The following is a 15227-nucleotide window of genomic DNA, read 5'->3' as shown; positions in this document are numbered from 1 at the left end:
CAGCAGTGGCCCCTACCCTCATGTGAACTGCAGGCTGCAGGTCAGGCGGCTGTGTAAATGGCAGCTGCAGAGCTGCAGTGACTCCTGCGGCGGGAAGAGCTTGGGGGTGTGGACGCAGGTGAGCATCACCCAGCCTCCCCCAGAAGGCCGAAGGACGCCTCCGGGAGAAGACTGGAGGCCTAAGGGGTGTCGAGGCGCCAGCCCAGGGGGGTCCGGGAGGGAGGGAAGCCGTGGGGAGCCCGTCGGGAGGAAACTGCTGTGGTGTCTGGACGGCCGTGGCATGGTTGGAGGGGAGGGTGAGCAGGGCCGGACGGCAGAGGAGCAAAGTAAGGACGAGGGGAAGTGTTTCAGGGGCTCGGGCGGGGCGGTGGCGCGTTGAGAGCCCACTGTCACTGCCCCGCGGAGGGGAAGGGGGAGGGGCCCCAGAAGGCCGTGGCTGGGACCTAGCAGGAGGTGCAGGTTGCCCGGTGCAGGACGGGAGCAGAGCGTGAGGACGGGGAGAGGCGTGCTCTCCAGAGACGTGAGGTGGGCAGTGCCGGGCGGGCACCGAAGGGGGGAGGCCAGCGAGACCCGGCGCCCCGGGTGTCCGTGTTGAGCCGAGATGCGTACCCGGCCGTCGGGTGGTAGGTCTGGAAATGCGGAGCGAGGGCTGGGCACCTGCGTCTGGGAGTCACCAGCACGTGGAAGCTTCAGCAGGGAAAGGACCTCATTGCTGAAGAGCGCGGTGTTCCGGGCAGCAGGCCCAGGGCAGGCCGGACAGCGAGGAGTGAGTGGGCGCAGAGGTCCGGAAGGAGCAGGGGAGCCACGTGTGCCCCGTCGAGGGCTGGGAGGCAGGGTCATCACGGCGCCTGGGACGCGCATGTTCTTCAGGGGGCAGGGGAGGGGGCACGGGCGGGGTTTCTCCCGGCAGCTATGACCGCGAAGGAAGGAGGCCTCCCTCTTCACGCCCAGGTGCGGATGTGGGTCCCCACCGGTGACTTGCATTGCGCTTCGCTGGTACCAAATGAGCAGGTGCCAAATGCCGGCTGTGTCCTTTCTCAGCACCTCGGACAGTGCCCGGCACCCGTGTGTGTGTGTGTGTGTGTGTGTGTGTGTGTGTGTGTGTGTGTGTGTGCACGTGCGTGTGTGCGTGCGTACATGTGTGTAACCGCACCCTCAGAGGCCGGGCCGTGTTTCTGAGGTGTGGGCTCTGTGTGTGTGCACGTGCGTGTGTCCGTGCGTACATGTGTGTAACCGCACCCTCAGAGGCTGGCCCCTGTGTTTCTGAGGTGTGGGCTTTGTGTGTGCGCGCGCGTGTGCGTGTGCGCACGTGTGTGTAGCAGCGCCCTCAGAGGCCGGGCCGTGTTTCTGAGGTGTGGGCTCTGTGTGTGTGCACGTGCGTGTGTGCGTGCGTACATGTGTGTAACCGCACCCTCAGAGGCTGGCCCCTGTGTTTCTGAGGTGTGGGCTTTGTGTGTGCGCGCGCGTGTGCGTACGTGTGTGTAGCAGCGCCCTCAGAGGCCGGGCCGTGTTTCTGAGGTGCGGGCTTTGTGACCAGCCTTCTCACGTCCTGCGATCTCGCTCGCCCCACGTCACACCGAGCTCCGTCCCTAACCTCTGTGTTGCAGATCATCCCCAAGGCGAGCGAGCCAGCCCGGCAGCCCGAGAGCCACCCCGAGGAGACGGAGGAGGAGCTGCGCGAACACCAGGCCCTCCTGGAGGAGCCCTTCCTGGACCGGCCCTCGGGGCCGAAGGAGACGCACGCGCTGGCCGGGGTGCAGGTGAAGCAGGAGCCCACCGAGAGCGATGAGGAGGAGGCGGAGCCGGGCCAGCGGCAGCCGTCCGAGCAGGAGCTGCTGTTCAGACAGGTGACCCCGCAGAGCAGGGGAGAGCGGGCCGGGGGGACCGGCCGGGCCCCGGGGCAGCGCCCTCCAGAGGGAGTCTGAGGGCGTCTTCCTCCACACCTGCCCACCCACACCCCCGTCTTTCCCTGGCCATGCGGCAGGGAGGTGTAGTGGGACGTCTGTGTTAGAGCGGTCTCACCTGGGGACGCTGGCCCTTTGCGCACCGTGGGTACTTACGTGCCTGCTTTCCGGCTAAGCGCAGGCCCTGAACTCCTTAGGGATGGTTTTTCTTCAGGTTCATAGGCTGTAGATGAACACAGATCCAAATGTTGGTGGTATCAGCAGAAACGTGGGAGAGGGAGGCTGATTTATTAACGGATCAAAAAGGTAGGTAGCATGTGACCAGGAGCCAGGACCTTGGGGGCCAAGAAGGCACTAGTGACCAGCCTTACAGATCCAGAAAAGCAGCCTGGCCCAGGCATCCAGAGCGGGTGAGGTTCCCTGTCCCTGACACCCAATGAACAGACTCGTAAGACTGATGAGGAAATCTGAGGGATGATTCACTGACTTTGAGTGAAAAGTAAAACTGCCAGGTCGAGAAAACACTAGCACAGCCAGCCGGCAAGTCGGAAACCCCGTGTTAGAAGCCCGAGTGCTGCAGGGAGCTGTCCTGTTCCTGACAAGCTGGGCCCAGGGCAGCTGAGGAGCGGAATCGAATATCTAATCGTGTCCTTCATCGATGGTGGCGCTCAACACCCGAGGTGCAGGGCCCCAGCTCGCCCACCCCATCCTCGCCGGGCCCGGTGCCGGCTGCCCAGCCAAGCTCCTCCTCTGGCCGGACAGCCCGGGCCAGGCGCCTCTGCTACTTGTCAGCCCTCCCCGGGGGCATCTGCATTGGGGCGGGAGGTGACACACGGACTTAGCTCGTAGGTTTCTCTGGAGACCCCGCACAGGCAGCAGGTCAGCTCTCTCTGCCGGCCCCACACGCCGGGGCAGGCACCGCAGGTGGCTGGCGCTCTGTTGTTTTATTTCTCATTCGGAGGGCAGCCAGTCGGTCTCCTGTCTCGGGCCGCAGCCTCAGCGCTAAATACCACTCTGCAAAGTGCACTGGAACCAGCGCTTAACAGAAACAGGCCACAGCAGGAGTAAGCCGCCGTCTCTTGTGCTGTGCAGACTTCCGCAGCTGACGGGCCTGAGCTGGGGCCTTGTTTCCGTGCTGGGGGGCGTGGGCCTCGCACGTTTTTGAAGGAAGCCAGCCTCTTATTATAACTGGAATTCAGCTTGCTGTTCAGCCACTGGTATGAAATTGGAAGGCGTTTCGACAATTTTTTAGGGCTAGTGTCTTGTCAATGATAAAGTGGCCAGCGTTCACTAAGGAAAATTATCCTCCTTGTACTCCAAGCCTGAGACAGTCGTGGGGAACGCCTACTTTCTGTGTGCTTTGGAGGAACCACAAGCAGGGCTCCTCTCGGGGGAACTTCGTGCACACGCAACAATGTGCAGATGTCAGCTTGAGACGGGCACCACGTTCTGTAAGCGGCTCGTATCTGGAGAGACTGGGCGCCCCATCAGCAGAAGCGGAGGAAGCGCCTGGGAGGGGCGGCCCCTGGGGAACTGCCTGCTCCGCACTCACCTTAGGCCGGGGCTCCGGGCTCTCTCCTCTCTGCTCTGCCTCCTAAAGGTAGCAGGTCGGGAGCCCAGACCGAGGCCGCCCCCATGGCCGCAGCACAGCCGTGGGCCCTCGTCCAGGGGGCCTGGTCCTCACCGGGGCCGCTCTTCCCAAAGGACAGCGTTTCCCCCCGGGAACGGAGGCAGGGCTGGCCATGGAGCCCGCAGTCGCCCAGGAGCCCTGCTTTCTCCAGCACCTCTGAATAGGGTGTCCTGCCCTCCTCTCCGTGGCTGCCCAGGGAGGAAGCCCCCCACTCCCTGTGCTTCTGGCAGGGGCTGGGTGGCCGTCCGCACCGCCGGCACCTCCACCTCTCCCCTGACTCCACCCCAGACCCATCACCCCACCTCCCCGTGGCCCAGCGCCTCTCTCCCACCCAGCCCACGGTCCCCGTGGCGTCTTCCTGTGTGTGCTTCTCCGCTGGCTCAGAGTCCAGAGCAGGGAAGGGGTGATGGGGGGCCTGTCCAGCTTCAGCCGAGGGGCTGCGGCCTCCCTGCTTCCGAGCCCTAGAGCCTCATCCGGCGGAGGCCCTTTGGTTTGCAAACTTCCTGCTTTAGGATCTCTTGGCATTCTCTCACAGAAGCCCATTCTACACATGAAAGATAACTTGTGAACAAGAAGTCTTTAAAGCGTGTGTTTAACTTACCCACTTTTACTCTGGTTATTTTTGGCTAAAGTGGGGTCCGGGGCATTGCCCTCTGGGTCCAGGCTTCGGAGAGGTGCACCCACACCCCCCTGGCCCTGGCCCTGACGCCCAGACCGCTGGGCGCCGGCCATCTCTGCCTCAGCCGTCCTTTCCGTCCTGCGTGAGGACGTGTGAGACCAGGAGAGGGAAGAGGTCGGGGATGGAGAAGAAGTCGCGTTTCCGGCCGTGATGTGCTTTTCACCCGAGTTTCTGGCGTGCAGACCAAGTGCTCCTGGTCGAAACCAGGCCCGGCCGGGAGTGCTGCTGAGCCCCGTCGGCGTGGCTTCCTGCCCAGTCCCTTTCTTCACACCTCCGAGCACCCTCTGCCCGGCCGCCCCTGCCTCCCTGGGTGCCACCTCCTCAGGGACTCCCCGCGGCCCCCAGGCTGGGCCGGGCCTCCCTGTCAGCCCTGACCCGTCTCGTCGGGCGTCTCCGCTGACGGTCTGTCTTCCCACAGGGATGTCGGTCTGGTCGGGGCCGGCGCAGGCTGTCCACCCGGTGCTGCCCGGGGGCCAAGGGCCGGGTGGATGAGCGACCTGGGAGAAGGGGACACACGTAGCCCTGCAGCCGGGGGCAGGAGCTGCCTGGAAGCAACACAAATGGCTCTTGTCTCCTCTCCCCCAGCAAGCCCTCCTCCTGGAGCAGCAACGGGTCCACCAGCTGAGGAGCTACCAGGCGTCGATGGAGGCTGCCGGCATCCCCGTGTCCCTCGGCAGCCACCGGCCTCTGTCCCGGGCGCAGTCCTCCCCCGCGTCCGCCACCTTCCCCATGTCTGTGCAGGAGCCCCCGACCAAGCCGCGGTTCACCACAGGTAACGTGGTGGGGGGGGCACGGGGCTGCGGCCCGGGCACACGTGAGGGGGCGGGAGGCGCCACTGCGTGATCTGCGAGGGCCAGAGGGTGCGGCTCAGCGCCCCCCGGCCACCTGCAGGGCCCACGCCCCCCCACACCTGGCCCGACCTTCGCCCTCGGCTTAGCCCAGGCTGGGGGCACCGGATGGAGCACTCCTGGGGCTCCCCTCACCCCATTCTGTGCCCCTGGGGCTCTGTCCTGAGCCCAGAAGCCCGCCTTCTCTTCCCCGGAGAATCACAGTCTCCAGGGAACAGCCCCTCCGCGGGCCTGCGGCTTCCTGTCGCGGGGTCAGCAGGGTAGTGACGTTGCCCTCTCTCATCCTTCCCGACCTCGAACTGAGCTCTCGGCCAGGACCTCGCCCGTGAGGCCCAGGTGACCCCGCGGAGTGTTGGCGCATCGAGTGAGAGCAGGGCTCGGCCAGCCCTGGACGCCTGCTCTCTGCACCGAGTTGGCCTCCATATCTGCTGCCGACAGCACTTTTTCCACCTGCGCTGCCTCACCACCCCGCCCAGCCGGGGAGAAGTCTGTGGGCAGGACCCTCTGCCTCTGCCTGAAAGGCACTCCCCGCCAGTCAAGGCTGAGAAGTGTAGCCAAGTGAGGCGTCCACCCGGGTCTGAGGCAGTGGCCTCGCTGTGGGGCCGGGGCAGCCTCCGCCCTGCCCCACCGCCTGGGACGGGAGGGTGGCCGGCTTAGCGCCTCACGCTGCTCTCATCTAACGCATTGGGTATTTCTTCTCAGTGGCGTGTTAGGGTACGGTTATCTAAATACACAACAGTTCCATCCTCCTTCAAACAGTTCTCCTAAAATGCCCTGCTTTTTTGCACACTGGGATGTGCAGACGTGGCCGTGTTCTGTCAGGTCTCCGAAGGATACCGATCGCATTCAGAGAAAAGTTTCATAGTCAGTATCCAGAAGTTAAATTCTTGCTTTTCAGAAAGAAAACCGGAAACCTGCAAAGTATCACAAATAGAATCAGCAGGTGACTCTTTTTAAAAGTGTGAGTCCTTGGCCGTTGGCTGAGGTAGGTCCATTGTTAGAAGGGCACAGCTCCCATGACAGACCCCAGGACCACAGTGGAAACGCTCCCGTGTCAGGTGTGCCCCCTGGGTGGTCAGCGGTCCCGCCAGGGAGCCTGCGGGTCGGCGTGACGTCACCAGGAGTGGCCCGGCCGGTGGACCCTGCTCAGTTGATGGACCTCCTTAGTTTGTCCTCATTATCACTTTCTAAAAAATACAAAAGACAACGCATAGTCACTGTAAGAAAGCACACATGGGACTTCCCTGGCGGTCCAGTGGCTAAGACACCGTGCTCCCAAGGCAGGGGCACTGTGTTCTATCCCCGGTCAGGGAACTAAGATCCCATGTGCCGCAACTAAGGACTGGCACTGCCAAATAAACAAATAAATACTTAAAAAAAAAGAAAAAAGCACACGTGATGGAAACCTGGGAAGCTAACGGGTGCCCCGACCCTGCCCCCCGGAGGAGCCATCGTCAGTGTTCGGGTCACGTCTACTGGGTTGTTTCTGCGCGGAGCCAGCCAGGCAGGTAGACACAGACGTTGTGCATTTTGCGAAGCCAGGACTCGGGGGCCTGCACCGCTATCGGCCATTCTTGGCGTCTCCGAGCCGCGCGCGTCTGCCCAGCATGCTGGCTGCTCCCCGCTCACTCTGCAGACCGGCTCTGCTGCCGTCCCGTCTGTGAAAGGGGAGGACAGTGTCATCACCTTGAAGTTCCTGGCCTCGTGGCCAGTAAAAGTCAGGAGGCGATTGTATCACCACGATGATGCTGTGGGGGGCGGGGGGGGCATGTCGTGCTGCTGATGGGCCTCTGGGCTGTGCACATACGTCCATGCTGTCCACGTAGGCGTGTGTGTGCGTCTGTTAGGCGCTACCAGGCACACCCTCGTTAGCGCACTGACTGTAAACCTGCCCCTGTCCTGCTGCTTTTTTTTACCAGAAGTCCAACCCCACTCTCCCCCGCCCCACCGATCAGTTTTGCTGGTGGACCCAGAATCTCTCCAATGCAAGGGGACTGACTCCCATTAGCCCAACTTCTAGGAGACTGAGCGGGGAGGCTCGGGCACTGCCATGTCCAGCTGGACCTGTAGGAACAGGCTCACCCTGAAGCTCGGTTCGCCGGAGGCTGGTGCTAATGCCTCCACTTTGCAGCATCAGACGTGGAGAAGGAGCGGCCGTGGGTCTCTGACTCTGTGGCCCCTGCCCTTTGCCCAGCTCTCCGTCCCTTCTCCACCGGAACGAGCAGGCGTTAGTGACAGGTGCCGGTGGCTGCCGGGGCATCCGCTCACCCAGCCGCCTTCCCACTGTCCCAGCCCTGGGAGACCAGGTGTGTGACTGTTGTGTCGGGGACAACAGGGCCCCCTCCTGGCAGATGTCACCAGGGGCTGACCCCCCTCAGGAGGGGCACGGCACGGGGACCCCTGGTGGAAGCTGACGGTGGCCACGCCCACCCACCCCTCCTCCCCTTTCTCCGGACATGCAGGTCCCACCACCTTCCACGCAGGTGCCAGGTGACATCAGTCACTTTGATCAGCTGGAAGGGCCACCGCCCCCCTGCGGCGGAGCCCCGGCTGGTGAGGCAAGCGCACTTCCCTCCTGAGGGTGCCCCCACCGCTGGGCCGGCTCCGTGCTGGGCAGCCTCCGGCTTGAACAGCCTCCAGCGCTGCCCCGAGTGGAGAGTGTAGAGCTGGGGAGTGAGTTCCTGGACTCCACGTACGTCCGTTTCTAGGGTGATTTTAAACGCACTTGCGTCCGAGCGCGTGTGCGAGCTCCACACGCCTGTCCAGCTGCTCCGCAAGGCTCTGAGGGCAGGACCGAGCCTTCTGGGCCCCGAGAGCCTTGGACGGGTCTCAGTCCGCAGGGTTGAACCGCTCGATAGAGAAGTTCCCTGACGGGGAGCCTCGAGTTTGGGACCGAACTCTTACTTGTTTCTGGGTCGGCGCAGCCCGCTGGACGTGAGCGCCAGGCGGCTCACGGCGGGAGACCTGGGGGCGGGCCGCCTGCCGTCTCGTTTCTGCCTGCCCCGCGCGCTGCAGGCCGCTCAGCTCCCTGCACACCCCGGGCGGCGGGGACTCTGACCGTTGGGCGAGTGCCGCGAGCGGGCGGCGGGCGGGGGCGGCTGCCCAGGAGCCCGAGGGCTCATCTGACGGCGGCCGCCTCCACCTCTGTCCCAGGCCTCGTGTACGACACGCTGATGCTGAAGCACCAGTGCACCTGTGGAAACACCAACAGCCACCCGGAGCACGCCGGGCGCATCCAGAGCATCTGGTCCCGGCTGCAGGAGACCGGCCTTCGAGGCAAATGCGAGGTGAGGCCGGCCCTGGGGCCAGCGAGGAGGGTGGCCCGTGCTGGCCTGCGTGAGCCAGGGCTCGAGTGGGGGAGGTCCTGGGGGAGGACGCGGGCCCTGCAGGCAGGCGCACGGGCCTGGCTTCCGGAGGACTGCCGAGCTCTCCTGTCCCGCGCCCCCTCTCGCGCGCTCCTGTTCCCTGGGAAGCCCCAGCCCCCAGCCAGGCTCCCCGTCAGCGCCGGGGTCACGCGGCCAGGCCGTCCCAGGGCCTCTGCCGCAAGCGCAGGGTCTGGGGGCATCCATCATCCTGTTGGCTTTCCCTTGGAAGTTCTCTTACTTGAATTTTTCCCGAAAGCCTCTCCCAGGGTGTGGGGAGCCTCAGGCCCCCGAGGCGGGGAGGGTGCGCAGGCCGGTCTGGTCTGCTTGGCGTTGGTTCCCAAGCGCAGCACTGCCCCCGCCTCTACCCCTCTGAGCGGCGGGTCCTTGCGTCTGTCCCAGCCGCCTGCCAAGGGGACCACGCTGGGCTGAGCTGCCTCTGCCCCGGCCCGTCGGGGCCTGGGACTCACGCCTCACCCCACCGTTGCAGGGGCCCCAGGCCCGTGAGGACAGGAAGGCTCTGCTGAAGGACCCTTGAGGCTCCTCCATCCTTCTGATGGGGGAGAGGCGTTTCCTGGCGTGCGGCCGTCGAGAGGGTCTTGAGCTCCGGGGTGAGAGGAGGCAGAGGAGCGTTTGTGTGGGTGCGCGGGGAGGGGGCTGGGGGGCTCCAGGCCGTGGGCGCCACAGCCTCGTCATCCGTGGAGCGGGGCAGGCGGCGCCCCCTCCCAGGAGCCCTCTAGGATAGTGGCTGCCAGCCCCCAACGTGCCCACCAAGTGGGGGCCTGCCGTCTCCCCGCACACTGGGAACCCCGTGAAGCCGGGGGTGGGGTACAGGGTGGCCCTGCAAAGCTAGAGCCCCGTGGATGAGCAGAGCGTCCACGTCCGTCCTCCCCAGCCCAGCGCCACCTGGGCCAGGCCCGGAGCAGCACGTCTGGCGGGCGGGCGTGGTCCGAACCGCACTCTGACCCCCACCCAGCCCCCCTTCCCCAGAAGCCAGGGCATTTAGGAGTTGAGGTCAGATGTCCCGCGTGACCCCATCTCTCTGCCAGTTTATGCCGATACGTGGTGTTTGGAGGGGAAAGCATGGGGCCTGGGTCCAGAATCCTGTCCTGGAGTCCCTCTGGAGAGGACGGGGACCCCGAGGTGGTGGGCCAGAGCCCTCGGCACCTGCTCCCAGATCCCGCGAGGCTGCACCACTGGGGGGCAGCATCGCCCCGGAGGACGCGCCCTCCTCCTCCTCCCGCCCGGGGACCACCGTCCCGCCCCGCCTCCCGGGCACCTCTTCCTTCGCCCCCAGGAGGGTCCCCTCGGCCCGGGGCCTCCAGGGTGGTTTCAAGGCCGGAGACGGAGGCCACCGAGCTGCTCGTCCAGCCCCCTGGCACTGAGGGCCGGCGCCGATGGCCGTGGGGGCCCCGGGTACCGGGGAGACGGGCCTGCCGGGCCCAGGCTGGTAGGGAGGAGACCCGGGGTGAAGGGCCAGGCGTGCCCTCGACGTGGGGGGCCGCTCACCGTGCGGGGCACCTGCAGGTCCAGAGGGTGACACGCGTGTTCCCTCTGGAGAGGCCCCCGACGGGAGAGGCAGAGGCACGGGCCACAGCCCGGTGCCCAGGCCTCCCAGCCAACGCCCCTCACTCCACGGGGCAGGCAACCTTCTCCGCGGCCCCCTGGCCCCTCCACGAGGAGGAGGCCCGGCCGTCAAGACTGGGTGACAGCCGGCCTCGGCTCCCCTGCCCTGTGCTCCCGCGTCGGCAGGCGTCTCTGGGAGGCCTGCTGTACCGTCAGGAGCGGTTCTGGGACCTCCCTGCAGGTTCCCGGGGGGAGCGCAGCTCCTGGCCTGCCCCTGCACGGGGGTGCGTCCGTCCCGCCCAGCCCACGGGCTCCTCCTGGGCCCCCAGGGTCCTGCTGGCTCTTCCGGTGTCGCTCTGGCCCTCAGAAAGTATAAAGAAGTGTCAACCGGAATCTCGCTTCACAGACCAACCTCCTTCTCAAAGGTTAAGTCAATGTAGCTCAGCTCAAGATAATTTCTGGAGAACATCTGAAAATAGCCGAGGGGTCCAGACCTGAGGAATTTCCAAAACGAAGAAGAGTGCAGACGGACACACAGATTGGGGTGTCAGACGACTGCGGGCCGTCTCGGCTCGCGGGAAGGCTCGGAGATGCCCAAGGAGCTGGAGTCCGGCCCCCGCTTCCTGAGAGCAGAGGGGCAGGTCCACCCCCAGGCAGCTCGTTTCTCTTTTTAGACCAGACCCCGGCAGTTGGAAAGCAAAGCAATAATTTGACGCCGAATCAGTTGTATGACAGTGAAGGTTAAAGCGTTGAAGCCTGGAATTATCTTTTTTTAAAATGTTTTCCTAAGTTATAATTAAAGCGCAAACCCTCTAAAATATTTCTTAAATATTTTTCGGATATCGCGTCGGGTGATGTTTGCTTCTGATTTCTCAATAACCAGATAATTTTGTGCTCGCGCCTGTATAGCATTTCACCTCCTCCTGGGCGCGTTTTCTGCTGAGGCTGACCCCTGCGGTATCCTGTCTCGTTCTGTCCCCGCAGTGCATACGTGGACGCAAGGCCACCCTGGAGGAGCTGCAGACAGTGCACTCAGAGGCGCACGCCCTGCTCTACGGCACGAACCCCCTGAACAGGCAGAAACTGGACAGTAAGAAACTTCTAGGTATTTCGAGGCCTTCTTTACCTTTACTGCCGAGGCTGTTTCCAGCCCTGCCCACAGCCGAGGCCCCGCCGTCCCACCTGCATGCCCCCCGCTGCACAGGCGAGTGTCGCCCACCAGGCTCCGTGCGGGCAGCTCGGGCAGGGATGACCCTTCTCTGTGGTGCCCAGGCCAGGCTCTCAGGTGAGGGGCTGGAGGAGAGATCTCCACGCTCGGCATTCACGTGGGCAGTTGGTTTCTTGCTTTGTGTCCGGTGTCTTGGGGAGACAATGGGCCGAGAACCAGTGGTTTTGCAGAATGTTAAATGCAGAGCTGGGATGCTGGAGGCCGCCTGGCCACCCCTCACTGGGCCTGGAGTCGGTCTGGGGACGCTCTTCGAGGCTCGGAGGGGTGGACCGTGATGGCCCGAGCCCCCACCCCCACCCCACACCTGACCCCCCCTCCCTGGGGGCCAGGGGCTTCGGCTTTGGCAGGCAGCCCCCCAGATGAGGGGGCGGGATCTGGGCCTGACCGAAGGAACCTCCTAACAGACATCTTCTACCTTGGGAGGTGGTGAGAGTCTCCCGGTCAGGCAGGCGGGTCCGCCAGAAGGGCAGGGTCCCCCGGGCTCCCGGGCGCAGACCCCCGCCCCCCTCCGGTCAGGACCCTTGCTGGGTAATTCCCTCCCCCGCTTCCCACCCGCCTGGAACCGGGGCAGCCGCCAACCGCGGGTTTCCTTCCCATCCCTGCCTTTGCCCCCTGGGGAGGGAAGCCCCTTGGGGCTGCTCCCTGAGCGGAGCCCAGGAATCACAGCCACTGGGGTCCCAGATGGGGCGAGGGGAAGGGGTGGGTGGTGCGCTGCTGCCTCTGGTTTCCGTGGCAGGTGTTGCGAAGGTCATCTCTGTGCCCGGACCTGCGCTGGGCCGGCTTGGCCCTCCCGGGGACCCTGCAGTGCCGCCTTTTGCTCCCTCCCCGGGCACTCATGCACCCCTTCACTCATTCGCACACTCGGGGAGCATGTCTTCTCCTCTGCTGTGTGCCCGGTAGGCGCTGAGCCCCCCGAGAGCGAGGAGACACTTGGGCTCTGGCCTGGGGGGGTGGGGGTCATATGTAGCAACAGGGCTTTCAAAAGACAGAAACCCTCGCACCTGGGAGGCAGGGAAGGAGCAGGAGGTCCGGAGCTGGACAGCCGGTGCCGGGGAGTGGGCTGCAGAGCGGCGCGGGGCAGACACCCCCAGCTCCGCCCGCTGACTCGGACAGTCCAGGGACAGTGACCGCAGGGACCCTGGCCCCGGAGTGCAGGACCGGCAGGGCTCAGACAGGGCACTGGGCCACAGGGGCCTGGGAGGCCTCCATCCCGACGCCCTGCCAACCCCGCAGCCCTGGACGGAAAGGCACAGGGTCTCTGGGCTGGGCAAGACTCAGGCACAGAGCACGGTGAGGCCACCACCCCCCCGCCCCGTGCTGGGCTCCCGGCACACTGACCTTTACCCCCGGGCAGAGATGGGGACCTCTTTAAGGGACTGACTAGCCCAAAGGAAGCTGTCATCAGGGGCACCGCAGCGAATGGCTGCCTAAGATCCTTGGCGTGGTGCTGGCAGTTCACAAGGCCACCGGGTCTCCACCGGGTCCCGGCACCTTCCACCGGCTTTACGTCCTCACTCTAGGCCGCGAACAGAAGACCAGGATTTCTCGGCACCTGGGAAGGCGCTCAGCAGCAGCTCGGAGGCCAGACTTCTGCGTGGGTGCGGGGACCGGAGGGGGGTGCTGCGGAGAGAGCCAAGAACAGCATTAAAGTCCTTTAAGAGGGGCGATTCCACATCCACAGGACATGAACAAGGGCCATAGAAAAGGGAAGAAACAGAACAGAGAGTGAAGTGAAACATGGTCACAGAGATCGAGTGTTGGGGCTGGAAGGAACGGTGAGTCAAGGCCCCCGGAAAGTGGAGCAGGAAGGTGACCAGAGCTGGAAACCAGGAAACGGGAGAAAAGAAGAAAATCAAAGGAGCGTTCCTGGCGCTCAGGGCCCAGGAAGCAGGAGCCTCCGGAGAACACGGAAAGGAAAGGAGAGCGTCTGGGGCGATCACGAGAAGGTCCCAGGACTGGAGGAGCAGCCGCCATCCGCGAGAGCCCTGCCGGGGAAAATCTCAGGAGCACAGGGACGGGACGCAAGGGTGCTGCGATGTTCAGGGAGAGGACGACGTCGGGCCCCTCGGCAGCAGTGCAACGCCTGGCCAGTTCTGGGGGGAGGTTCCTTCACCCAGCCAGACCCGGTCAAGTATGAGGGTGAATCGAGGCATGCCCAGACTTGCTCCCTGCCCCGTGGCTGGACACGCGAGTGCAGGATGCCAGCGTGGTGGATGAGGGCCTCTTCCCGCTTCACAGCCGGTGCCTTTTGCTGGGTCCTCATGGTGGGAGGGGTGAGGGAGCTCTCTCGGGTCTTTTATATAAGGACACTAACCCCATTCACGAGAGCTCCGTCTTTATGGCTTATTCACCCGCCAAAGGCCCCACCTCCTAATATCCCATTGAGGGTAAGGGTTCCAACATGTGAATTGGGGGGACAAAAGCACCGAAGCCGTGTCAGTCACAAGAGGCCACCCCCTGAGGATGGTGAAGGCAGGTCAGGACGCCGCCCGTTCCCCATGTGGAAGCCCCCAGGGCAGCCTGGGCCTGTGTGGCTGAGAGGCCTCCTGCCGGGCTGTCTCCACCAACGTGGCCACCGAGCCGGACCGCCACGGGGGCCTGCCCAGGGGCTCCTCTTGTCCTGGCCGTGCAGCCCCTGCTCCTCACGCAGGCTCTGTTGCCTGCGTCAGCTGGGGGCTCACTTTGCCCGCCCCCGGGAGTGGGGGTGGTCACAGTGGGCCGAGGAAGACCTCCAGAGCCGCCCCACCCCCGCGGCCACGCCCGGGCCTGGCCCCTGGACCGGCCAGGTGCCCTGGCTGGCGTGAGCCCTGCTCTGCAGATGCACGTGGACTCCAGGGAAGTAGACGCTCCAGCTCCTGTCCCGGGAACTGCTGCCCCCCGAGGGCCCTGTGTCCTCACGCGGCGAGGTTCGTTCCCGCTACTCAGTTTGGCTTTCCAAAGCTCAGCCGCATGGTGTAGGATGACACGCAGGAAAGCAGGAGATGGATGGGGGCGCCTGGCCCGAGGAGGGGGTCCCCGTTCCCCGTGGAAGGGGGCACGCTGCTCTGTTCTCTCCCTCGGCCGAGGGGCGTCTGCGGTGCAGACTGGACACAGACGTGGAACAGACTCTTCAGTGTGTACGACGTCCTCCACTCGGCGCCCCCAGAATGCATCTGTGTCCTCTGAGCTGGGAGGGCTTGTTGGGGGTGCCCAGGCCCCGTACCCAGAGTCATGGAGCAGGACTCGGGAGGGCAGGGAGGTCTAAGCTGGCTGCCCCCAGGAAGGGGCCCAGGGCTCCGGAGGACAGGTGACACCTGGGAGAGCCCAGAGGCCGGGCCCGTGGCACAGAGAGGGGTGCGGATCGGAGCAGGAACGTCCAGAAATGAGACAGAGTGCCGGCCGGGGCCCAGAGGAGAGAGTCTGCCCTGGGCCCAGGCGGGGCTTTGTGGGAAGGAGGCTTCAGGGACAAGGACGCTGTGGATGGGGGAGAAGGTCAGCGGGCTCGGAGGGAGGGGCCGAGTGGGCCAAGTGCAGGGTCTTCAGGCTGGCACGTCCGGCAGGGCCCGGGGATCCCCCAGGAAACGCGGAGCCCGGCTCCTGGAACGTTCTCCCGCGCGGGAGGGGCTGCCCGTAGGCCCCGGGACGGCACTGGTGCAGCCGCACACGGGACCGGGAGCCCCCACTTCCGCAGTCTCCGGGAGCGTCCGGGGGCCTCAGCCTGGAGAGCAGCCGGCCTCCCCCTGAACGCACCGTGCGGCTCGGAGCCCACGCACGCGCCACACCCGCCCCCTGGTCAGCCCTGCAGGAGTCCCTCTGCAAAAAGCCCGTCTCCTGGGCATGCACTGCTCCACGGGGCAGGGGATGGGGCGACGGGAGGGTGGTCTCCCTGCAGGCACGGAGGCTCGAGTCCTCCGCCAGGAGGACGGGTGAGGTTTCCAGACTGGTTCCAAAGTAGGCTTAAGACGGGTGAGCGGAAATGAGAGAGACGCCGGAGCCAGGAGTCCTTGGGGAAGAGTGAACGGTGGGTGAGC

The 15227-nt window shown here is 64.9% G+C and overlaps 1 protein-coding gene across 15 annotated transcripts in view; it reads left to right on the top strand.

Annotated features, from left to right (window-relative positions):
- Positions 1–15227, top strand: part of HDAC4 (histone deacetylase 4) — a 289653-nt gene that overhangs the window by 233526 nt on the left and 40900 nt on the right. For 13 of the 15 annotated variants that reach the window (XM_059054871.2, XM_067027304.1, XM_067027302.1 and 10 more), the window contains 4 exons: positions 1608–1847; positions 4799–4985; positions 8215–8348; positions 10974–11094. In XM_059054871.2, coding sequence (XP_058910854.1) covers positions 1608–1847; positions 4799–4985; positions 8215–8348; positions 10974–11094 — 682 coding nt within the window. The remainder of the gene's footprint in view (positions 1–1607; positions 1848–4798; positions 4986–8214; positions 8349–10973; positions 11095–15227) is intronic. The other 2 variants (XM_059054872.2, XM_067027303.1) reach the window with 1 other exon arrangement.

Source organism: Kogia breviceps, chromosome 2 (genome assembly GCF_026419965.1).
Source record: "Kogia breviceps isolate mKogBre1 chromosome 2, mKogBre1 haplotype 1, whole genome shotgun sequence".
Classification (NCBI taxonomy): Eukaryota; Metazoa; Chordata; class Mammalia; order Artiodactyla; family Physeteridae; genus Kogia; species Kogia breviceps.
The sequence above is the reverse complement of the archived record's forward strand: the minus strand, read 5'-3'. Positions and strand labels throughout refer to the sequence as shown.